The sequence below is a fragment of the Oryx dammah genome, unplaced genomic scaffold, assembly GCF_014754425.2.
Source record: "Oryx dammah isolate SB20612 unplaced genomic scaffold, SCBI_Odam_1.1 HiC_scaffold_9, whole genome shotgun sequence".
Taxonomy (NCBI): domain Eukaryota; kingdom Metazoa; phylum Chordata; class Mammalia; order Artiodactyla; family Bovidae; genus Oryx; species Oryx dammah.
In genome coordinates, this window is record NW_024070193.1 from 7,731,214 (window position 1) to 7,756,544 (window position 25,331).

The window sequence follows — 25,331 nt, forward strand, 5'->3', positions numbered from 1 at the left end:
GTCACAAAAAGTCGGACACAAATGGGCGATTAACACTTTCACTTTCACTCATGACTTAGGATGTATTTAATAACAAATTAAATTATCTGGAGCACTCAGGTATTAGGTGAAAGTGTTACCAAATCCACTCTCAGCAGCTCTTTGCTCTAGAGTCCAATACTGAGAGACAAGTGTTAGGTAAAAGGAAAGATAACCTTATTAAGGAAGCCAGCAACCCTGGAGAGACAGAGACTCGTGTCACAAAGAACCAAATCCCCAGGTTTGCTCAGAGATTACCCAGGGAAAAGAGGAAGGGGCTATGTGCAGGGGAAGGGGCAGTCTTTTATATCCAGAGATGACTGTCCCCATCACAAGGTTCCAAGTAGCCACCAGGTCTTGCTTGCGGTTGGAACAAATCTTTGGTCAGCTAGTACCAGAGAGTAGGGAACAGAAGTGAGACCTATTAAAAAACTAATCTTCAATCTTGGTATGCATCAACAGCTTTCTCTATCTGTAGCAAGCTAAGCCAAGCTAATGGTAGAAGTCAGGCATAGTGAAAAATGAAGAGATAGATTTGGAGGAGTTCCCTGATGGCTCAGTGGTTAGAACCTCACCCTTCTACTGTTGGGGCACAGGATTGATCTCTGATCAGGAACTAAGGCCCCAAAGCTACTCAGTGCAGCCAACGAAAAGAAAGAAAGAAAGAAAAAGAAATAGACTTGGAATGCTGAGTTGCTGACAGTCCCTAGTTAGAGTCTTAATTCCTCAGTGACAACCCCCACTGTCAGATTTTCCTTTCAAGTCTAGGGAAAAAGGGTGAAGAAGTCTTCTGTAATTTCAAGCTGAACATGAGCAACAAAGAATTGTTAGAGTGGAAGGATCTGACATGGTATAAGAAATATTCTCTGCTTCCCTCACATGCCCACTGAGACTCCAAAAGCTGCATCTCATTATTAACATTTTAAGTAATCATTTTGCAAAGACTCCTCATGCCAATTATGATCTCCTTGACTAGAAGATAAAATTCCAATTTAAGGATTCCTTCAAGGATTGATCCTCTCCCAGAGGAAATTCAAGAAAGTGGGTTAGTAAACCCTCACCCACTTTGAAATAGGGAAGTATTGTGGGCTAAGGTGTGTTGGAGCCAAGTAGCAGGTTGTGTCAGCGTCATCTTGATTGTTTCAAGCCCAGTTAATCTTCAACTCCAGGGTCAGTTTTTTTCCCCATTCTCCTGAGGCCAATTCTTGGAATTGTGCTGGCCAGACATAGGGCTTCCCTGGTAGCTCAGCTGGTAAAGAATCCACCTGTAATGTGGGTGACCTGGGTTCAATCCCTGGGTTGGGAAGATCCCCTGGAGAAGGATACTGCTACTCACTCCAGTATTCTGGCCTGGAGAATTCCATGGACTGTATAGACTATGGGGTCACAAAGAGTCTGACCCGACTGAGCCACTTTCACTTTCAGAGAATCAGTGCTGCTCAAGATGGAGCAACTTATGTCATGGCTATAGTCTGGTCATCGTGCAGTTAGCCTTTTCCCTTTGGTGGCAATTTTGGTATCTGCAGTACAGCTCAGGAATGTGCATCAGACACTTATCTGCCTCCTTCAGGGAGGAACTAAAGATTCTGTGACTCTATTGTCCTAATCATTAACTGCTTGAGTCTGCTCCTGTGTGACTAACAGGAGACAAGGGACACGGAGGGACTTTTTATACCTGGGAGGGCCCCAAAGAGTCCTATTCTGTTTCAAGAGGCTCAGGGACAGGCCTCTCCAGCAGCAGCGTCTGGAGCTTACTGAAATTACCAAATAAATACTTTTAGGGTAATACAGGACACAGCTAAATCGGGTTAATTCCGGTGTCGTGGTGGGAAGGGAGGACAGGGCAGACTAAGGGGATGGAAGAGACTGCACATTGAGCCCTGGGAGACTGTTAAAATGCCCAGTGGCAAAGCTGAAATGGCCTCCCAGGCTAGGCGGCCGTGTTTCTACATCCTTTTCCTGGAGCAGGCCTGGCACCCCCTGCGCAGACCGCTAGCGGCTGCGCCCCGGCCTTCGGTCCACCAGGAAGGCACAGGCCCCGGCCGGCCGGACACTCCGCCTCGCTGCCTGCCTCCCCTAGCCCACCCACCCGCCTGGCGCCGGCAGTGCTTCCTTCCAGCCTCGCTTGCAATTCAGGTGCGCCTGGAATTTACACCCATTCACTCCAGCGGGGGCAGGAACCTCTTCCTAACCCTGAACTTCTGTCCTAACCCTAACTTTCCCTGAGTCCTCACCTTTCCCTCCCACCCCCGAGACACACCCTTCTCGACCACGGGCTCAACACACCTGTCCTGGGAAAACCAAAAATGAAAGCAAATTTCGGGAAATAAAACTTATAAAACATCAACTCCTTAGGAGACCCAAACTTGGTGTTTCAGTTTTCCTGATTAAAGCAATACTTTCCCACCACCTCGATACAGTAATTGGTTTGCCCTTTTTTTAAAAACAGCAAATCTGATATTTTTAACCCGAAACTAATGATACAGACATTAGGGCTAATTAGCAACAGTTTTACAAGAATGGCCTTTTCCATTCTCTCTTTGGCCGCCTCGCAGCCTCTCACCTCCACCCCGGAGTGTTTAAGCATTGTAATGCGAACGGGCTGCCGCCTCCCCGCCCACCCGAGGGAGGGTTGTCCCCACAACCCCGGGGCTTGCGACTGAGGAAGGCGAATCTCCCTGAAGGTTATAGTCCAAGCGTTTGTTAGGACAGACCCGTGAGGAGTCCCCTACTTTGGCCGGACGGCCCGACTTCTGCTTCTAAGAACTTTGGGGGAAAGCATATTTCTCATCTGGAATATTTTTCTTTTAAAATGTTCTTTTGCACGCCAAGAAATTAACATTTTCCTTTGGGTGTTTTGGCAATGACTGTGAATTAAAGCCGGGTTAATATTTTTTTCCTTCTAAATTGTTAGGGGCCACAGACCAGAGGAAGATGGAGCGCTTTTCTTACAGGTATGAACCGATCTTGAGTGTGAGCTTTTTATTACTAGAGTTTGCCAGCTTAGGAAACGTGTTCTGTACCTCTGCATTTTTCTATTTCATCTCATTCAAACCTTAAAAAGCTGCCGACCGTGCTGCTGTTTTTCTAAAAGACCTGGTAGTTGCATCTACCTTTGTTATTGGCTTTTAACATCTTCAGTCAGGTTACTGGCTCTGCCTATGACATGACTAGTGGTTTCCTCCTCTTTTGTAAGAACAGGTCAATATTACAACGAAATTTAAAATATACTTCTGAGAAGGTTGAAGTTATAGACAGGTTTTCAATATTTGGAAACCATCAAGAATAATGGGAATTGTTTTTTAACCTTCAACATCTTTTAAATGACTGATGTAAATGAAATAGTTTGTGAAATGTGATTTGTCGATGACATTGAATGTCATCCAGCCATTTAAAATTACTATGAAAACTAGGTGCAGGAGAAAAATATGTGATATAGAAGGCAGAAGACACTTAAAATTATATGCATGTGAGGATACGTATTGGAAAGAGCTGGAAATTAGTTGGACTTTATTCTCATCATCTTTCCTTGGGTTGTTATATAAAGTAATCATTTAAAAAGAAAGGGGTGAGGGGGAGGAAAGTGGTGCTCTAGGATTTCTCTTCCTAGTGGCCTGTGGTGTTAACTCAAAGGGATTTTATTTGCTTTGTTTTGCTAATGAAGGTCTGATTTCCTCTTCCTAGTGTGATTTTGATCATGGCCTTTTCCAGAGCACTTGAACTGGGATTAGTCGCTGGTAAGAGACTTTGTTCTTTTGATCACTGGCAATTTTCAAGTGGCTGGAACATAGACTCAAGGAGTTAATTTTGTCATTCAGGATTGGGCAACCTTGAACTTGCCCGTCCGTCACAGGGAGAGCTGACCTTCAGAGATGATGGCCTTTGGTCCCAAGAGGAGCCTGCAATTCGTCACCAGCCTTCCCAGTTTGTAGCATCCATGGGAATCCAAAAGAGTAAGACGTACCCGCCTTAGATGTACAGTGTGGTATCTTTATCGTGGTCCTTTATGTGTTTTCTGAGTATCTTTTTGACACTTTCGCCTAAAAGAGTGATTCTGGAGCTGGGTAGAGGGATAGCTGGACTGGGTTTGATTCTGGGGACCATACAGGCATGCACTTCACACTGCCCTCCACCCCACCACAGAACAGTTTCTCTCGCAGAACGCAAGTTTCCCTCACCTGATCCCACCACGCTGGGGATTCCAGGTACCACCACTGGCTTGGGCATGAAAAAAGATTTCTCTGCTCAAAAGCACAGGTAGCCAAAGGAACACTAAAAAGCAGAGTCTTATTCAGTGAGATTTACAATGTTTAGACATCTGCAAACACTTTGGGGAGATGAAGCCCTTACCGCCATATTAACCTTTTAAGAGAACTCCCTTTTCAGTCCCTCCACCCCTCTCAGCCACCTCTTCTTACATTTCAGGTAAGGAGCTGAACAGAACCTGCTGTTTGAATGGGGGAACCTGCATGCTGGGGTCCTTTTGTGCCTGCCCTCCCTCTTTCTATGGACGCAACTGTGAGCATGACTCTCGCAAAGAGTAAGTCCTTGAAAAGGGGGCTGGGGGCGCAGAGGGGAGGAGAAGTGGGGATTTAAAATCTGCATGTCCATTCATCCTCAGGAACTGTGGGTCTGTGCCCCATGACACCTGGCTGCCCAGGAAGTGTTCCATGTGTAAATGCTGGCATGGCCAGCTCCGCTGCTTTCCTCAGTCATTCCTACCTGGTTGTGGTAAGCAGCGGGTCCCCTCTTTTGCCCTCTCCGGTTAGTTAGTGGCCTGTGGACACTTAGTTACTAGTGTCTTTCCTCTTACCACATGGCTTGCTGGAAGCTGTCAGTCAAAGGTCTGCTTGTAAAAGCATCGAGGACTCCAGATTGGATGTTCATCCTGGCACCCTTGATATTTACTTCCTCAGTATGTGGCTAGTTGTGCCAGGTGGAGAGTTACTTTGAGTCTACCTGACACTTTATAGGACGTGAAACTCTGTAGAGGAAAATAAACAAGAAAAGTCTTGACCTCTTAAATACCAAGAGATGCTCTCTGGTATTCCTTTCTTTGGGCAGGGAAACCCAGGCAGACTCCGTGGGGGCAGCTCAGTTAGTGCCCACCCCAGAGTGGGATTGCAAGTGAAGGCAGCCGTCTGCTAATTAACTTGCAAGTGAAAGTCGCTCAATCGTGTCCAATTCTTTGCAACCCCATCAACTGTACAGTCCATGGAATTTTCCAGGCCAGAATACTGGAGTGGGTAGCCTTTCCCTTCTCCAGGGTATCTTCCCAACCCAGGGATCGAACCCAAGTCTCCTGCATTGCAGGCGGATTCTTTACCAGCCGAGCCACAAGGGAAGCCCAGAGCGGGGTTGGGAAAACCCAACTTCTAGTATTGTACTTAAATTCCACGGGAGGATCCGAGCCCCCTCCTCCTTTCATAGGAGCTTCTCCATGGATCCTAAAAGGTCCTTGTACGGCACTCCCTGGTGATTGGTCTCAGAACCCTTTCACCTTATTGATTTTTACTGATTTGAGAAAAACAATGACAGGAAGGGCAGGGACATAAAGGAGAACAAGAGGAGAGGGTTTGCTCCCTACCCCAACCTAAGCCAGATTTCAGAGGCCACCCTAGTTCAGAGGCCTCTCCTAGTCCTGACCCTGAAGATGTTAGAAATGGAAAATATTCAACAAATTGAAAATGAACACAGATGCTTCATTGAGTACAAGATGGGACACCGATCCAGGCGGGATTGTCTTGTCTATTTACATTGGGTATCAGACCCAGGTGGGCTTTCCTGGTGGCTCACACGGTAAAGAATCCGCCTGCAATGCTGGAGATCTGGGTTTGATTCCTGGGTTGGGAAGATTTCCTGGAGAAGTCCATGGACAGAGGAGCCTGGCAGGCAGCAGTCCATGGGACTGCAGAAAGTTGGACGTGACTGAGTAACGAACACACACACACAAATATGCATACACATCAGACCCAGGGTAGGTGACTGGAAGGTGCGGGTGGCGTGGTTGGATAGGTAGCAACCATATTTCCTCCCCAGAACTTGGGACCTGAAATATGCTGTCTCCTTATCATCAGACCCCAACCAAGTTCTGCTACACGCCAGCAATTACAGGCTTCACCGGCAGGGTTAGATTCCCAGGTCTGAGAAAGACCAAGTTAACAGTGGGCCTGTGGCATCTTCTGTCAAAATATTTTTTCAGGGGAGTCTGACTGCACGTAATTGGTAGGTACTGTTGATCCCATAAGCACATTGTACTCAGTCTTGGACCCTAACTGCTTTGGGGCTCACGTAGAGGAGTCACCCATGTGGGCAACAGGATAAAGTGCCAGAGGGATCTTCTTTAATGACCAAGTGTCTCTATCTTCCAGACGGCCATGTGATGGATGAGCACCTCACAGCTTCCAGGACTCCAGAATTAACACTGTCTGCATGTGCTCTTATGCTACCTGGCATCTGCCTTGCTATACAAAGTTATTATTAACCCACATTTCTTTTCAACATTTGTCATGCAGATTTCATGACCTGTAAAGGCTGTCTCTCTAATGTCTCAACTGAGAGATGATAATTTGTTAGTTGCCTTGAAATAGTGAATAGATTTCCCTGTGGTCCCTAAAAAGATTTCCTTGAAGCGCCAATTACTTTCCTCTGCCCCGCTCTCTCCAAAAAACTAATTAGAAAAAAAAGTGCCCAACTCCTGTGTTTCTGATACATGTAACTGCCAAGGGCTTACAAATAATTTCCTTTAAACAGTTGAATTCTATATTCAGATTATTAAAGGTTACTCTCAATGTGGAACTGAGCATAAAGCTTTGAATGGAGTTGATTGACATCAGTTAAGATAGTATCTTGGAAAGGAAGGACCTGTAAGGGGAGCAGAAGAGAAGGAAGGGGGCAGATATCCACAGTGAGAGACACGGTGCTAGAGTGATGGAGGTGTGCATATATCCTGGGTGACTAGGTAGGAAGGTGGGAGCAAATGGGAGAGATTTGAGAAAATAAAATGAATGTCTTGGTTGATCCAGTGGCTACAGAGAAGCAAGTTAAAAGGCTAAGTTGAAGGGCAAGTTTCTGTCATCTATAGGAAGCTGTATGAGACAAGGGCACCTGTTTTCTGAAGGATTTGTAAAAAGAATAAAAGTGAAAGTGAAGTTGCTCAGTCATGTCCGACTTTTTGCGACCCCATGGACTGTAGCCTACCAGGCTCCTCCCTCCATGGGATTCTGCAGGCAAGAGTACTGGAGTGGGTTGCCATTTCCTTCTCCAGGGGATCTTCCCGACCCAGGGATCGAACCGGGGTCTCCCGCATTCCAGGCAGATGCTTTAACCTCTGAGCCACTAGGAAAGCCCAGGGGAAAAGAATAAAGTCTCCTTTAAAAAAAACTATCTAAATTCCCCTGATATATAAAGATTGCTTAATACATTATGATTTCTCTATACTATGCAATTATTTCAATGGTGGTAAAAGAAAATGTTCACAGTATGTTTAGTTGTAAGCCAGTGATAAAACCATATATTGTAAGGCCAATTTAAAAAATATGTATCTGTTCTATCTAGTAAAAGTGGGAAGTACATTGACCAATGTGTGAACTGTGGTTATTTCTAGGTGGTAGCATTTTTCCTCTCACTTCTCTGTTTTCCGCAGTGAGGGTGTATTATTTTTGTTCTCATATGGACCGTGATGACTACAACAGGCTTAAAGATAAGGGAACTAGAAAGGCCAAGAGCTCAAGGTGGTGCTCAGTTTTGTTTGTGGCTTTGGTGTGTGTGCTCTGCTGTGAGGGACAAGATCTGTTTCCATTATTTACATACTGTTGGATCCATAATTTGTGGTTTTCCAGATGAATGCCCTACAGATGCAAAATTGCAGAAGAGTGGACTTTTGTTTTCTGCAATGTCCAGTGACAGAAGGCGAAATGGGATAAACAAGGAAGCAGTGAGAGATACCACCAAGAGAGCTCAAAGCTGGAGAGAGGGCTGCCCAGTGGGGAGGGCTGGTCTGGCCACTTACTGGCAACGGGACCCAGTTTCCTAGTCTGAACCATGTTGGTCACTACACCACCGTGTTAGAATGAAGTGAACCAACTAAAACTCTAGCACAAGTTCCTCAACAAATGTCACAGTTCTTCTCTACCTTCCTATTTACCACAAATTACTTTAAAACATTTTTAGCCCAGAAATGAAAAAAAAAAAAAAAGACTTCAGAGTATTGAAATAAGGCTTTGTCTCATGTCATGAAACTGCTGTGATCCCTAAGCATAATGTGAACACTGTTGGGACTGTGTTCTCCAAACTTGGACAATTCACATTCCACCGTATTTGGGCCACATCACCTGTGCTTTAAATTGTAATTTATATTCAGTCATTATCATTTCAACTATTTTTTAAGTGTAAAGTTCAGTGACATTAAGTACATTCACACTATTGGGCAACCATCACCACCATCCATTTCCACAACTTTTTCATCCTTTCAAACTGAAACTCAACTCATTTTTCCTCCCCACAGCCCCTGGCAACCACTAGTCTATTTTGTGTCCATGAATTTATGCTAGACACCTCACATAATTAGTCGTACACATCCTTTTGTGACTGGCATATTTCACTTAGTATACTGTCTTCAAGGTTCACCCATGTGTCAGAACTTCATCTTTTTTTAAAGGCCAAATAATATTCCATTATATATATATACCACATTTGGTTATCCATCCATTAATGGCATTTGGTGTCTACCTTTTGGCTATTATGAATAATGTGATGTGAACATTGGTGTATAAATATATCTTCCAGTCCCTGCTTTCAGTTCTTTGATGTATAGACTCACAAGTGGAATTGTTGGATCATATCATAATTCTGTTTTAATTTTGTAAAGAACTACTGTACGTTTCTCACAATAGCTTCACCATTTTACACGCCCATCAGCAATGCATAAATATTCTAATTTTTCTGCACCCTATTGCTTTCTGGGCACTGCTTTTATTTTATTTTTTTCATAATAGCTATCCTAGTGGGTATGAAGTAGTATCTTATATGGTTTTGATTTGTATTTCCCTAGTCATTGGTGATCTTGAATATCTATCCACTTTTTTTTAAGTGCTTTTTACTTGTCCAAAACAATAGCATTTGTGAAGCCTGAATAATTTATACCAGTCCCTAAATTTTAAAGAACAAAAATGAATAATAATAATGTTCACCTGTATATTCTGAGAAATGGTATTCAAGGGGATGCAAAAGACTCTAGATTCTACCCTCAAAAGCCTTACAGACTTCTTGAAGTGTCCACATGGGAAACAATAAAGACACACCTGGGTCCACACTAGCTAGAAAGCATTTTGCCCTTGGGCCCTGTTACTCCAAGTGGGTGGTTCACTCAAAACACTGTTGCTGACCCAGAGGTCTGACATCAGAGAAGGGCTTCTTAGTGTCCACTTGCAATGCAGGAGACCTGGGTTCGATCCCTGGATCAGGAAGATCCCCTGGAGATGGAAATGGCAACCCACTCCAGTACTCTTGCCTGGAAAATCCCATGAACAGAGAAGCCTGGCAGGCTACAGTCCATGGGGTCGCAAAGAGTCGGACATGACTGAGCGACTTCACTTCACTTCACATGAGAACTCAACTGTAACCTTGGAATACGACCACCTTTAAAATACCATCTTTAGAATATTTAATGACTTGAAATGTGTAAAACACAATGTCACGTGAGAAAGGCAGAGTATAGTGTAGCTTCAACTAGAGTTCATAAAAGGTAAGAAACATGAAAATATTGAAATGGTTATTTCCAAGTAGAGGTAAATTTTCATCTTGTTTTCTAAGCTAACTACAATTGCACATAATTGATTTTATAACAGGAAGTTAAGATTTTGTAAAGACTAAAGGCAAGAATTAGTTATAATGTTTATATTTGTGAGGTCCGTGGAAGTGTTCATGGGCGAGCAAGGCAGTTAGCCAGGGACAACTATGAAATTACAGGGAGAAAAAAATCGACTTCAAGATGAGTGGTTAGATGGAGAAGGGCTGTCTCTATTTCAGTGAAAATCAGGACAGATTTATGTGATGACAATGTCAATAAATAAAAGGAAGCTGGAGGAAACCACAGCACAGGGGAAAATGGTTACTCTAGGATGAGTCCTGGGTCAGGTTCCCAGAAAGCTGAGCTGTGAGTGTTCAGAAGGAGCTTCCTGGGAGGGGCTCCTGAAAACAACACTTTCAGAGAGCCGCCTTCGGGAAGAAGTTTACTGCACGGTTGCTGTGCAGCAGAGATGCTATGTGTAACAGGCCTCAACAGATGCCGTGGGAGCTCCAGGGCTGGGATGGCCCTTCAGAGCTGTCTCTTGTTGAGGTAAGGGACTAGATCTTTGGACTCCTGAGTCAACAAGTCAGTAGGGAGGTTCCCCAAAAAGCTAAAAATAGAGTTGCCATATGATCCAGCAGTCTCACTCCCGGGCCTATATTTGGACAAAATTTGAAAAGATACATGCACCTCTATGTTCATAGCAGCACTCCTTACAATAGCCAAGACACGGAAGCAACCAAAATGTCCAACAGCTGAATGGATAAAGAAGATGTGGTACATATAAATATATCTATATATACACACATAAACACAATGGGATGTTACTCAGCCATAAAAATGAAACAATGCCATTTGCAGCAATATGGATGGACCCAGACATGATCAGACAAAGTGAAATAACTTAGAAAGAGACAAATACCTATCATATCTCCTATATAAAGAATTTAAAATATAACACAAATGAACTTATCTATAAAACAGGCTCACAGACATACAGAAGACTTGTATGATGCAAGTAGATGCATCTTCATACAGAACATGCCAAGGGGGATGGGTAGGGGAGAGATAGATTGAGAGTTGGAACTAGCAGATACAAACTATTATATATAGGATGGGTAAACAATGAGGTCCTACTGTATAGCACAAGGAACTATAGCCAATATCCTGTAAAAAACCACAAATGGAAAAAAAAATGCAATATCCACTTTGCCAGAGGTACAGCTGGGCCTGTATAATACAAGCATCTCACAAGGGGTAGGATGATAAATATGATCTGTGCCTCCACCCCTCCTTCTCCTTCTACTTTTCCTGTCTCCCCACCCCTACTCCAACTACTGTTGGGGAAGGACCGCTCTGTGAACTGAATCCCCCCAAAGGTCTCCCATAGATCCCATAACACTCCAACACCCTGATTGGTTTTCCTGTCTGTCTCCTGCACTGGTCTGTCAGCATCCTCAGCCCCTGGGTGCCAAACCTCCAGGGACTCTAGAGCTGCTCTGTAGATACTGTAGATGGAGGAGGGAGGGAAAAAGAGGGGGAGGAAGGCAGGAAGGGGACTGGTTCCTTATCGTCTCCTTTCTCATTAACAGCTGCATTAAAGACAATTAACACCTCTAGAGACCATCTCCTACATCCCCATCGAGAGGGAAGATAATAAAGACAGGAAAAACAGGCAGCATGCTGTTTGACAAAACTGACCTCAGTATGGGCTGTGGCTCCTTCAGAGAAGAAGGCCCTCCCCAGCTGTGGTCGCTTCCAGGAGCCTCTGCAACTCCCAGGAGACTTGGCCCACCTCACCCACTAGGTCAACTCTGATCGGGGTGGGGGGTGGGGGGCAGGCAGGGAATGAAGAAAAGAAAGCAGAAGAGGGAGGTCACAATTCTTCTCCTAAGTGATGTAGCACTTCTAAGCCACACAATTATTTCTTACATTGAATGCGTGATGTAAATTAACCTATCACAGATTAACCCCAGTTGCACAGGGAGCCCTCCATGCAGTAGGAATCAGAAGACAAGTGTGATATTATCTAATTTCAGATCACTCTGGTTTATTTTTATTCAGAAAAAAAAAAAAAAAAGCCAAGGACTACAGACTAGATACATCAGCACGTAATCAATGTTAATCAGAAAAACTGATATTATTATAGGATTTACCAGACTAGCCCATCAAAATAAAACCCATGTGCCATGAGAAGAAAATCAAATTTTGTCTGGAATCATAAAAAGTAAGATGTTCATTTTTCTATAGTACTTGGAGATATTTGGATAAAAGGTGTTTCCCACTCTGAAGTGTGTCCCAGTTATACAAACACATCCCAGTTATAAACAGAAATGTCAACTGCCCCATCCAACAAAACACAGCCTTGGTTAGATTCTTTGCCTAAGACCCTTCCCTCAAAGCTTTGGCTCTGTCTCCACTCAGAGTTGTTGATGGTCTTGGCTTCATCTCTGCCAGCCTAAGCACAGCCTAACCAAGGGTCAGAGTCACCCCAAGTCCAAGATTCCTTCCTTTCTGGGCAGGGGAAGGAGGGAAGTCCACAGAGGAAGATAAAACTAATTGCCTTGTAACTTCACGAGCTTCTAAAAGCCCCAAGTTAGAAGCACCAGGTAATATAGCAATAGGTGATGAGCACTCTAGGCAGGTGAGAGAGTCAATTTCTAGGCTCTGCCCCCTTCTGATGTCTATGTCAGAAGCTTTCTTTATCTTTTTTGTACTTTAATAAAACCTTATTACACAAAAGCTCTGAGCAATCAATCCTCGTCTCTGGCCCCGGGTTGATTTCTTCCCCTCTGGAGGCCAAGAATCCTGGCATCTTTTGTGGTTCAGCAACAACCTTTCACAGGAAAATATAGGAAGCTCATCGTTTTCTCTGCAAGAGTCACTCTGCACAGCTATCTGGAGCTAGTTCTGAGTTCAGCTGTGCCTCATCTCACTTCTTAGGAGAAGGAATAACAGCTGCCCAGTGCATGCTGGTCTGCAGGGCCAGCAACTACATCTAGAGTGTAGAGTTGGGAAGACAGCACCAACTCCCCGTATGGCCATGTTACTGGTCCCCAGCCTCCTTCCAACTTGAAACTGCTAGGTGGGCAGACCTGACTGATGTTCTTTGAAATGGATGTGGCCCTTGCCCTGGTGTCTATCAATCACTGAGGCATGTGCTCTCACTGGGAAGTGAGTTGTTCCAACCGCCCATTGAAAAATGACCAAAAGGAGGCTCAGAGCCATAGATACTCAATAGATACACATGCTCCTGGAGATCATGAAGTAGACTGGATAATTCTTACTGAAGAGCCACTTTTCCCTTTGGCCCTGGAAGAAGCCAAGCAAGCCCTTTCCTGCACATAGTGGAGAAAAGTCTCCTCCTTGGGTGGGGCCTCTGCTGGGAAGAGGTGGAGTGATGAGAAAGAAGGGGCTTTAAAGAAGATGGAGAAGAGCAGGAAACCGCAGACACACCTTTTCAGGCTGCCAAGCGCTGGCCGTCCAAAGCTTGGTCTTTTTCCCAGCACAGTGGATTTGGACTCCAACGGCCTAGGAGCAAGTCTCACCCCCTCCATTGCCAGCAAGTTGTCTCAAGGCCTGAGCCTCCATGTGCTGTGGGCAGAATGAGGGCCCGGCAGGCTGCTCATCATCGTCCCCAGCGGCACCAGTGCCAGCATGTAAGTGGTGCTCAAGAAAGGTTTTGGAAGGGAGGCGAGGAGATCCCACCACCATGCTTCCCAGGAATCAGCTCTCTTCCTGTAAGTAGTCTCTTCTAAACAGTTTTCCCTCTGGCTGCCTCACTGCAGCGTGTGCTAAACACCCCTGGCCAAACACAGAACAGAGCTGAGCACGCAGCCTGGTTCTAAAACAATGGTAGATGAGGTTCCCATTTTAATGAGATCATTAAGAGGACTGTACCCCTTTCTTCTTTCCTTCCCTTTATTTATTCTTCTGCAAATGGCAAAACATTTCAGAGTTCAACCCCCACACCGCAGTACTGAGTAACTTGAGTTCACACTTCAGGCATCTCCTTCAGTTCCCAGCACCCTTCTGCTCCACTCCTGGGCAAGACACCTGGAATGACTAGAGGTGGCCAGGCTCACCTAAGCCTTTTTGTGCACAGCCTCCACCTCGGGAGATATTTGGACTAAAATCCAATAGATGATTTCCCTGAATATATCAAGAGTAGAGCATTTTTTTTTTTGTTGCTCTTGCCCGAAAACAATGTTTACACTTGCCCAAGGTGGCAGCCCCAGCAGGCAGAGGGGCCCATCCTTCCCCAAGGTGAGGGCAAAAACCAGGCCCATCTCCTGGCTCCCAGGCTGGAGGCGAAGGAACAGCAGCTGCCTGGGACTCAGCTCTCTGCCCTAGCTAGCCTCTTCATCATCCTTTTTTTTCCATAGGGTTTTTTGGTTTTGGCTGAGCTGGGTCTTCATTGCTCCAGGCAGACTTCTCTCTAGTTGTGGCAAGCAGGGGCTATTCTCTAGTTGTGGTACCGAGGCTTCTCATTGCAGTGACTTCTTTTGTTGCAACCTGAAGAAAGGAATGGCTACCCATCCCAGTATTCTTGCTTGGAGAATCCCATGGACAGAGGAGCCTGGCAGGCTACAGTCCAGGGGGTCACAAAGAGTCAGATATGCCTAAGCACGCATACCCCACACTGTAGTGTAATTGAATAAATAGTACTCATTGTATTAATTGGGACAATTCATTTAACCCCTTTGGTTCTTAATGTTTTCATACAGTTTCCAATACTCATCCATCTATCGTGGACTTCCTTTGCCAGGAACTTTGCTAGAAAATGTGTACATCCTTGTGATCCCATTTGATGCTTTCAATAATAGTGTTGAGTAACTATTACTACCTCCATTTCACAGCGAAAGAAACTGAGACTCAGAGAGGGTGACTAACCTGCCCAAGGCCAAACAGCTAGTAGGTGAAGACAGATTCCAACACTGACTCCACATGCCAGGTCCTTAAACCCATCCTCCATCCCTAGCCCCATCTCATCCCCCAAATATGGGTTTGAATCAAATTAAATCTGCTGTTACTGATTTTCTTGAGCTAACAAACATTTAGTACAGGAAAAAATGCTTGCTGTATGCAAATTGTGAAAGGAGTATGACAAGGCTGAATATTGTCACCCTGCTTATTTAACTTATCTGCAGAATACATCATGCAAAATGTCAAGCTGGATGAATCACAACCCCACAAGACTGCCAGGAGAAATATCAACAACCTCAGGTATGTAGGTGATACTACTCTAATGGCAGAAAGTGAAAAGGAACTAAAGAGCCTCTTGAAGAGGGTGAAAGAGGAAAGTGAAAGAGCTGGCTTAAAACTCAACATTCAAAAAACGAAGGTTCATGGCATCCAGTCCCATCACTTCACAGCAAAATAGAAGGGGAAAAGTGGAAGGAGGGACAGATTTTATTGCCTTGGGCTCCAAAATCACTGCAGATGGTGACTGCAGCCATGAAATTAAAAGACACTTGCTCCTTGGAAGGAAAACTATGACAAACCTAGATAGTATATTAAAAAGCAGAGACATCACTTTGTTAACAAAGTTTCATATAGTCAAAGCTATGATTTTTCCGGTGGTCATGTATGGATGTGAGCGTTGGGCCAAAAAGAAGGCTGAGTGGCAAAGAATTGATGCTTTCAAACTGTGGTGCTGAAGAAGACTCTTGAGAGGCCCTTAGACAGCAAGGAGATCAAGCCAGTCAGTCCTAAAGGAAATCAGTCCTGAATATTCACTGGGAAAGACTGATGCTGAAGCTGAAGCTCCAATACTTTGGGCCCCTGATACAAAGAGCCAACTCTTTAGGAAAGACTGTGATGCTGGGAAAGATTGAAGCCAGCAGAGGATAAGATGGTTAGATAGCATCACTGATGCCATGGACATGAATTTGAACAAACTCTGGGAGATAGCGAAGGACAGGGAAGCCTGATGTGCCATATTTCATGGGGTTGCAAAGAGTTAGACACAGCTTAGCAACTGAACAGCAGCAACAAAGCATTGTCCTAGATGCCTGGGGCAAACACACCAGGACGCATAGGACATAACCCCCACAGACCGTGGTGCCCATAGCCTGGGGTGTAGAGAGACAACTACACAAAGGGGAAAAGTACAGAGCAGCTGGTGCTAAATATGGAGCAAATGGAAATACGCAGGTTCAGCGTTCAAATCTGAAACAATAGTATTATCACTCTGTGGGGAATAGATTCCTACTTTATGCAGCAAGCCATGCCTCGTCACTGCAGTGAGCAGACCATCGTCAGGAAATCCTGGAGAGCACAGGGTCCTGACTGTGGGTGGAGGGAGGCCCTCGGGTCCAGGTGCTGGTGTCGCCACTGTGCAGAGGTGGCCCTGGCTGGGTGCTGGCTCACAGACCACCAGCTGCACTCCTGACAGAGGGCATCAGCATACCAGCCTCTGCATACCTGTTTTCACCCACCCGCATCCTGGGCAGGGAGTGGAGGAGCAGCTCCATCACAGGGGCACCGACCCGACCCCCCTCCATGCGGCCAGCCTCGGGGCTGGCCAGAGAGCGGCTGCTGTGTGGGCTACGCCCCGCCCTTCCCAAGCTGTACCCTTGAAACGTAAGGACGTGCTTGGCCAGACATGCCTGGACTCAGCAGCCTCATTTTTGGTGGCTGGAAAGAGTTCATAAAGTCCTTGCCCAGAATAATTTTCCCCACGGCACTTCTGGAAAATCTGCCTCCGTTCTCATTTTTCTGAACAGAATGGCAGGGAAGACTGTGAAAATGCTGATAGAATCCAGGCAGCTTACTCACTGGCACCCACTCCCCACCAAGCAAGCACAGCTTATCTGAAAGTAATGGAATATGGATCAGACTCATAAAGGAGTGGAAAAGGTCAGGCCAAGAGAGACACAGTCCCAGGCCCTGTCAACTTCACAACTCTTATCTTTGGCAAAGCACCATTCTAAATGAGGTTCTTAAGGATAAGCCACCAGGGCATAGATAAACGCATCACAAAATGGTCTTGTGGTCCTGACCACATGAAGGCATGTGAAGCGCCAGAGAGAAGCTTCTGTCAGAGTTCACCGTAGCTGTCTCTTGGAGAAATTACAGTTCCTGGCTCTGTATCAGCTGGGGTCTGCAGTGGGCAAGGGTCTTGGGAAATGGGGCCTGTGGGTCAGTGATTCTGTCAAGTCGTGTCCTGCCTCTGCCTGGTGCTCAGGGGGTGGCTCACCAACACAATCTTTCTTCATCAACCTCCACCCCCTCTCCAGAGGATCAGCCTCATTCCCAGGCTCATCTTAACGCTTTTTGTCATCTTTGCCTTACTTCTTACCACTTTTCCTAACCCTTGTTGATAACTCATTAGACAATGTGATTGAAAGCACTTTGTAAATTAAAAAACGTCCTACAAAATCAATATTAAATGTTCAGCTGTGCAGGATCACAGTCATATCTCAGGGCTCCCAGCCTCTTCATTTGGTCAGGCAGAGCCTGGAAACGAATTAGCCCTGGAAAAGGAATTGCTGAGAGAAGAGGAAAGGAGATGAAAGATGGTAAGCTACTTCCTATTTAACCACCCCATGGGTCCCAGTGAAGGAGCACAGGTTTAAGGCTAAAGTCATTCAGAGATGACAAAGTCAGGGACACAGTGCTGCTGTGGACTGCTAACACAGCTTCCAGACTTCTCTTGGGTTTGGCCCAGCCATCCAAAGACCTCTTTGCTTGTGGTGACTATATTTCACATTTCATGTGTGTTTAGTCTCTAAGGCATGTCTGACTCTTTTGCAGCCCATGGACTGTAGCCCGCCAGGCTCCTCTGTCCATGGAATTTTCCAGGCAAGAACACTGGAGTGTGTTGCCATTTTCTTCCCCAGGAGGATCTTCCCGAACCAGGGATTGAACCCGCATCTCCCGCACTGGCAGGTTCGTTACTGCTGAGCCACCGAAGAAAAAAGACAGATGATAATCTTTAAGTAGAGGCGTCCTCAAGTGTGGATCAGGTTACACAATGTTAATCATGTTGTTACATGGGTATTTACTATCTATATCCTATGTGCCTAATATACAGGCCAATTTCAACCAGGTACAAACATACCAGCTTCAACAGCACTTGCAGACTTTGAGATCAGGTTTGAGCCTCAGCTCTGCCATTTCCAGCTGTGAGATCATAGGCTCAGTTTTCATGTCTATAAAATAGGGACAAGAACCTCATGTGAGGACAATCAGTAAAGAACTACAATATAGCATCAAATGATCACAATAGAACATACATAAATATTAGTTTCATCTTTCTCTGCCCCCCTCATAGAAAATTAGTCTCCTCTCAGTTCATTTCAGTCACTCAGTCACATCCGACTCTTTGCGACTCATGCTGCATGGACTGCAGCACGCCAGGCCTCCCTGTCCATCACCAACTCCCAGAACTTACTCAGACTCATGTCCATTGAGTCGGTGATGACATCCAACCATCTCATCCTCTGTCGCCCCATTCCCCTCCTGCCTTCAATCTTTCCCAGCATCAGGGTCTTTTCCAATGAGTCAGTTCTTCGCATCAGGTGGCCAGAGTATTGGAGCTTCAGCTTCAGCATCAGTCCTTCCAATGAATATTCAGGGTTGATTTCCTTTAGGATTGACTGGCTTGATCTCCTTAAAGTCCAAGGGACTCTCAAGAGTCTTCTCCAACACCACAGTTCAAAAGCATCAATTCTTTGGTGCTCAGCTTTTTTTATAGTCCAACTCTCACATCCATACATGACAACTGAAAAAACCATAGCTTTGATTAGACAGACCTTTGCAACAAAGTAATGTCTTTGTCGCCAAAGTAAAGTCTCCTCTGCTGCTGCTGCTGCTGCTGCTAAGTCACTTCAGTCGTGTCCGACTCTGTGCGACCCCATAGGTGACAGCCCACCAGGCTCCGCTGTCCCTGGGATTCTCCAGGCAAGAACACTGGAGTGGGTTGCCATTTCCTTCTCCAATGCATGAAAGTGAAAAGTGAAAGTGAAGTCGCTCAGTCGTGTCTGACCCTCAGCGACCCCATGGACTGCAGCCTTCCAGGCTCCTCCAACCATGGGATTTTCCAGGTTTAAATTTAAATATTTTATCATCTTACTAATTTTACATTCTTTGCAAGTATGAAACAATGGGATAACTAATATGTTATGTGTAAAGCAGTGTGAGTTTTTTAGGGAATGAAACTCACTCCATGGAGTATTACAAAAAGGGACAACCATTTTCTTAACAGGAAAGTTCGGTGCTACCAGCCCCAGGAAGGCCTTTCCTGCTTCAGTGAGCTTATCCCAGAAAAGCAGCTGAATTAAGGGCCAGAAATATCATGCAACCCATATAAATACTTGCAGTGTTGCAAAACCCAAGTTAGTAAGAGGCTGTGTTGGCTTCCCCCAACTTCTGCCTTACTGACCTTGAACTTGCCTGTAAAAGGCCTAACGTTGTTGAGGGGCAGTATTTGCATCTTGGAGCTGAATAAAAGTACTTTCCTCTAATGAGGGGCTTCTCAGAGCCTTGTTGCAAAGGTTAGGGATGGCCCTTCCTGGCGACTCTTCCACTTCCTTGGTCTGGGCAGCAAATATATTTCCTGCTAGCCCTCTTCTAACCAATGATTCATAACTTTTTTGCTTCCACGAAGCCCCCAAGCTTAGTAAAGCAGCTCTGTTCCTTATAAATAGGATCTCACAAAGTCCCATTTGTGAGCCTGCTGGCTAGGCCAGGTCCCCACTGGCCTCTTGATGATTAGGATACCTGGTATACAGGCTGGTCTTACTAACTGGGTTTCCCTTGGCCCATTTGGAGGAGGGTTTTTAAACCCGGGTAGTTATCTTCTGTCAGAGAGTCCTATTTTCATGCTATTTATTTTGCTCTCTCTCTGCCCATCCCCACCACCATATCTGATAACTCAGCTCTTAGAGCTAAGAGTATATGCCATGTTGAGCACAACATCATAACATCCAGCTGGGCTCTGGCAACCCCTGGAATTCTCCTCCACCATTTTGAGACAAAAATTGAATCAGCACAAATTCCTTGTTTTTAAGAAAGGAGAAAGGCTGTGTACAATGACAACAAAATCAACAGCAGAAGCAACAACATCTCTATCTAGCAGGGTCTCCTCTGGGACAGGAGCTACGTGAGGAGCAAAGCAGCTGCATTTTCCAAATGCTCTGTCTGGTGGCTGTTTCAAGAGCCTTCTCCTCGGGCTGTGGCCCTGTCTTCTCTCCTGTCCTCCAAGGACTGCTTCAGTTGTATAGCTCTTGCAGTGGCCCTGCTAGGCCAAGCCAAGTTCACTGAGGGCATTGTTCCAACCCTCAACTCAGAAAACATCCCATTTCCAGTGTATGGCGCTGTCTTAGGAATGAATGCAACTAGAAACCAATCAAGCAGCATTAGGTTATGCAGCGTCCCCCTAATTCAACTTCAGAAAGCTTGAAACCCAGATGCTGAGAGGGTTTGGAAGCTGTGACCTCTCCAATGCAATAGGCATACCCAGCACCCTTGTCTTGCTGCATCAACACCTTTCTCAGTAAAAGGAGCCAGGGCTTCAAAGAGAAGTGGCTGATACCAGGGCTGAGGCAGGAAAGGTACAAGATAGGCCTGGAACATCTTATGCCAAAAAGCAAGGAAGGCCTCAAGAAGGATATTGTTTTTGTTGTTAGTCACTCAGTTATGTCAGACTCTGCAGTTCCATGGACTGTAGCTCGCCAGGCTTCTCTGTCCATGGGATTTTCCAGGCAAGAATACTAGAGTGGGTAGCCATTCCCTTCTCTGGGGGAGATCCCAACCCAGGGATCGAACACAGATCTCCTGCATCACAGGCAGATTCTTACTGTCTGAACCACCAGGGAAGGACAGGGATGTGGCAAAAAACATAGAAGCCAGCTTGAAGAGGCTACCCCTCGCAAATCTGCAGTAGTCTGCGCATTGAAATAAAAAATGGTAATAACAGATTGTAATCCATTGAATAAAATAATAATCCATGAGTCCATACTGACAATATCTAGACTGACCAATGGACAGACAAATAGTTGAGAAGAGCAAACACTACTGTAGAATGCCAGCTAAATACATGTAGAAAGAAACATCGAATTAGATTTATAAAAATGTTTATTATTATAAAAAATGTTACAGGCAGGAGTCATCAGTGAATGCTAAACCTAGAGGCTGAAAGTTTGATGAGCACCAAGATATTTACAGTCTCAAATTAGTCCCCCACAAAATACTTACTATAAAGGGAGAAATAATAGCTTTACAGTGGATAAAACTGGCAGATACTATGTTAATCAATGGTCAACACTGACACCACCAACACTGGAACAAATGGCTATCTGTGCCTCCTGCTAGGGTGCCCTGAATAGGAAACATCACTTCAGTGGCACTTATGCCAAAAATCCATAATCTGATTCTAATGATGACAAGATATCATACAAAGTCAAGCTGAAGGGTATTCCATAAAATACTAACCTATGGTATTAAAAACTGTCACTGTCACAAAACACCTAAATTAATTAGTTAATTAAATTAAAAGGATGAGCAATTTTTCCAGATTAATGGAGATCAAGGAGACATGACAAGTGAATGCAATGTCTGTATGATCTTGGATTGGATTTCAGGGGGGAGAACTGCTATCAGTTGCATTGAGAAAATTCTGAAAAACGTGTGTTTGAGATAATAATTGTTAAACTTCCTCATTTTGACCACTATATGGTGGTTATATAAGTGAATGTCCTTGTATTTAGGAAATACACACTGAAATGTGAAGTATTTAGGAGGAAAATGACTCTTGAGAGAGCCTTGGACTATAAGGAGATCAAACCAATCAGTCCTAAAGGAAATCAACTCTGAATAGTCAATGGAAGAACTGATGCTGAAGCTGAAGCTCGAGTACTTTGGCCATCTGATTCGAAGAACCTACTCATTGGAAAAGAACCTGATGCTGGGAAAGATTGAGGGCAAGAAGAGAAGGGGGCAACAGAGGATGAGATGGATGGATGGCATCACTGACTCAATGGACATGAGTTTGAGCAAACTCTAGGAGATAGTGAAGGACAGGAAAGCCTGGTGTGGTGCAGTCCATGGGGCCACAAAGAGTTAGACATGACTTAGCGACTCAACAACAACAAAGAGAAAAATGACATGATGTATGCAGCTTACTTTAAACCAGTTCAGAAATGAGATGATGGATGGATGGATGGATAGAGACAGAAAGATGATAGATAGGTAGAGAGAAAGACAGAGAGAGATGTAGGAAATGCTATAGCAAATGTTGCAAAATTAACATTTGGTTAATCTTGGTGATGGTGTGAAACTCTTTGTACTATTCTTTCTTAACAAAATTTCTGTTGTGTGAAATTATTTTAAAAAGAGTAGTTTTAAAAAACAAAGCAGTTTCGCAGTTTCCTAAAAACCTAAACATGTATTAATACTTACCATCGACTGCCCTGTGCTTAGTCACTTAGTCATGTCTGACTTTGTGCAATACCGTAGACTGTAGCCCACCAGGCTCCTCTGTCCATGGGGATTCTCCAGGCAAGAATACTGGAGTGGGTTGCCATCCCCTCCTCCAGTGGACCTTCCCAACCTAGGGATCGAACCTAGGTCTCCTGCATTTCAGGTGGATTCTTTATCATATGAGCCACCAGGGAAGCCCAAGGATACTGCAGCGTATCCCTTCTCCAGGGAGTCTTCCCAACCCAAGAATTGAACCAGGGTCTCCTGCACACAGACAGATTCCTTACCAGGTGACCTACCAGGGAAGCCTTGCCAAATACTTACCATGTGACCCAGCAGTTGAACTCTTGGGTATTTATTCCAGAGAAGGATTTTTGTCTGTTCTCAAAAAGCCTGTACGGGTGTTCATAGAAGCTTTGGGTATAATATCCAAAAAACCGGAAACAATCAAAACATCCTTCAATAGGTAAATAATGAAAGAAGCTGATGCATTTACATCATGGGGTACAACTGAGCAATGCAGAGGAACAAACTGTTGATATACACAACAGTTTAAATGGATCTCAAGGAAATCTGGTTGAATGCAAAAAGTCAACCCCCAAAGTTCACATTGCATGGTTTCTGCAGTATATAGCATTACTGAAATGACAAAACTGCAGAGATGAAGGAAAAATTAGTAGTTGGCAGAGGTTTGGGATAGAAGGAAGGAGGGAAGTGGCCATGAGTATAAAAGGAAGACACAGGGGATCCGTACCATGGAACAAGTCTGTATCTTGACTGTGATGGCAAACGTGCAAATCTGCACACATAGAACTACACAGAGCTACACACACAAGTGCTTGTGAAACCAGGGAAACCTGAAGAAGCTCTGTGGATGGTACCAGGGTATTTCTTGGTTTTGCTCTTGCACTGTGGTTAAACAAGGTGTTAACTCTGGAGGATACTGGGTGGAAGGTGTGCAGCGCCACCCTGTCCACCTCTTTGTAATTCCCTGTGAGTCTATAATTATTTTAAAATAATCAGTTCAAACAAAGAAGACAGTAAGCCCCCGACAGAGCCTGTATGGGCTGCCCTGCTGGTACTGACATGACCTTGGTGCCCAAGAGATGTCCCCTGAGGGAGGGAGGTCTGGCCTGGGTGCTGTCCTCTCTTCTCACTTTATCTGGCAGCCCCACAGCTTTGCATGAAGTTTCAACCCCCATCCCCATGTAACTTATCACTGGGGAACAGATGATGGAAGCACAGGGCAGAGACCCAGAGAAATCTGGGTGTGACCTTTAACAATGCTGGAGCTCACGATGGATTAAGGGCTTTGAAGTCACACTGCTTGGGTTCAAACCCCAATCTGTCACTTACTGTCGATATGACCTCAGATAAGATGCTTACCCTTTTGTGCCGCTGTCTTTTTATCTATGAAGTGGGAGTGACGATAGTCGCCCAGTCTTAGGTGTACAATGTATAGCATACTGTGTTTGTACCTATAAAGCTTAGAACAGTACCAGACATCTAAAAAGAGTTAATAAATGTTGGTTTTTATTTATAATACTAATAAAACAATTGTTTACTGTTATTATATCTCTCTATAGGTTTTATATATATATATATATTTGGCTGTGCCAGGTCTTAATTGTGGAATGTGAGATCTTTAGTCACGGCATGTAGGATCTAGTTCGCTGACCAGGGATCAAACCCAGGCGCCCTGCATTAGGAGCTCAGAGTCTTAGCCATTGGACCACCAAGGAAGTCCCTCTCTATAGGTTTTATCATTCCTCTTTTACAATGAAGAAGCTGAGACTTAACAAAACTACTTAACTAGTGTGAATCAACTAGTGACAGAGCTGAGATTCAAATCCAGAGCCTCCAAAAGAAAGTGAAACTCGCTCAGTCGTGTCTTTCTCTTGGCGACCCCATGGACTATATAGTCCATGGAATTCTCCAGGCCAGAATACTGGAGTGGATGGCCATTCCTTTCTCCAGGGGATCTTCCTAACCCAGGGATCAAACCCAGGTCTCCCGCATTGCAGGGAGATTCTTTACCAGCTGAGCCACAAGGGAAGCCCAGAGCCTCCAAATGTATGCCTTTTCCCATGTGCATGTCTGAGCCAGTGTGTATGGAAACCTTACCAGAAAGATGAGGAGAGGGAAAATTCAGAAAGAACAGGAAAGGAGAAAGAATAGATTATATTCTAGAGAAAAAGATGAAAGAACATCTCAACTGACTCAGGACTATGAAGGAAACTCATGTTCTCACTTATTATGGTTTCCTAAGTTGGAAGCCTCTAGGGTTGGTGAATTCAGTGGTTCAGCAATGTCATGGGTCACATGAGTGTCAATCTTTTGACTCTGTGTTGTCAATTCAAAATTCAGTCAAACTACAAATATCAGAAATGTTTGTCCTTCGGAGTAAACGAATTATGGAGACTGTGAAATTCCATGCTAGGGCCTTAAGTAGGTTTTCAGACCACTTGTGAGCACCAAAGGAGCAGCAACCCTTCAGAAGCTCAGTTTGATAACATTTTTTCTTAAAGGACTTGCTAATGGTTTGTCTAAGGTCTGAGGAATATATGTATATAGCATGTCAGTTAAAAAAAAAAATCTTTCAAGACAATCTTTCACCTATTAAATATCGTTCTCTTGTGGATTTCTTTTAAAGAGGAAAACGGAGTTAAAAACTTACAGAATAAATATTTTAATAGCTTTTTTATCTTGTCCTCTCTGTTTGCCTATAACATGTATCAGCAGAAAAACAGTGAAAGCAAAATGGGTATCTTTACCTTTACATACAGTCCAGTGATACCAGCAGTGCTCTTGCCATCATTTTGAATAGGTGATGCTTAGCTCCTTCTTTCCCTGATGAGAAAACCTCCACTGCATGATCTGGTTCTGCTGTTCCCACAGGCATTCACAATAGGAGAGAAAAGATTTATTGAAATACCTCTACAGATTGAACACCAGCAATTCTACTTGCTTCACTGCCCTCGGATTTTATCTTGAGCTTGGACACTGACACTCATATAACTAAGTTATAAGCATGCTTACTAGTAGCCCAGCAGGGTCTGATGGTGACCTGACTGTTCTCAGATAGGGACCATTTCAG

General features: G+C 44.6%; 1 protein-coding gene across 1 annotated transcript; it reads left to right on the forward strand.

Moving 5' to 3' along the window:
• The first annotated feature begins 3,715 nt into the window (after positions 1 to 3,715).
• TDGF1 (teratocarcinoma-derived growth factor 1) lies at positions 3,716 to 6,695 on the forward strand. Its single transcript, XM_040247271.1, has 5 exons — positions 3,716 to 3,755; positions 3,837 to 3,971; positions 4,444 to 4,558; positions 4,640 to 4,749; positions 6,390 to 6,695. Exons 1-5 carry the CDS (start codon positions 3,716 to 3,718, stop codon positions 6,500 to 6,502), a joined length of 513 nt encoding a protein of 170 aa, XP_040103205.1. The 3' UTR covers positions 6,503 to 6,695.
• Positions 6,696 to 25,331: the final 18,636 nt, after the last annotated feature.

Bases quoted from the DNA above. Each gene is read 5' to 3' on its own strand.
- TDGF1 (XM_040247271.1), top strand. From the start codon at position 3,716: ATGGCCTTTTCCAGAGCACTTGAACTGGGATTAGTCGCTG. The intron at 3,972-4,443 runs GTAAGACGTACC...CTTACATTTCAG, and splicing joins ATCCATGGGAATCCAAAAGA to GTAAGGAGCTGAACAGAACC. The intron at 4,750-6,389 runs GTAAGCAGCGGG...TCTATCTTCCAG, and splicing joins GTCATTCCTACCTGGTTGTG to ACGGCCATGTGATGGATGAG.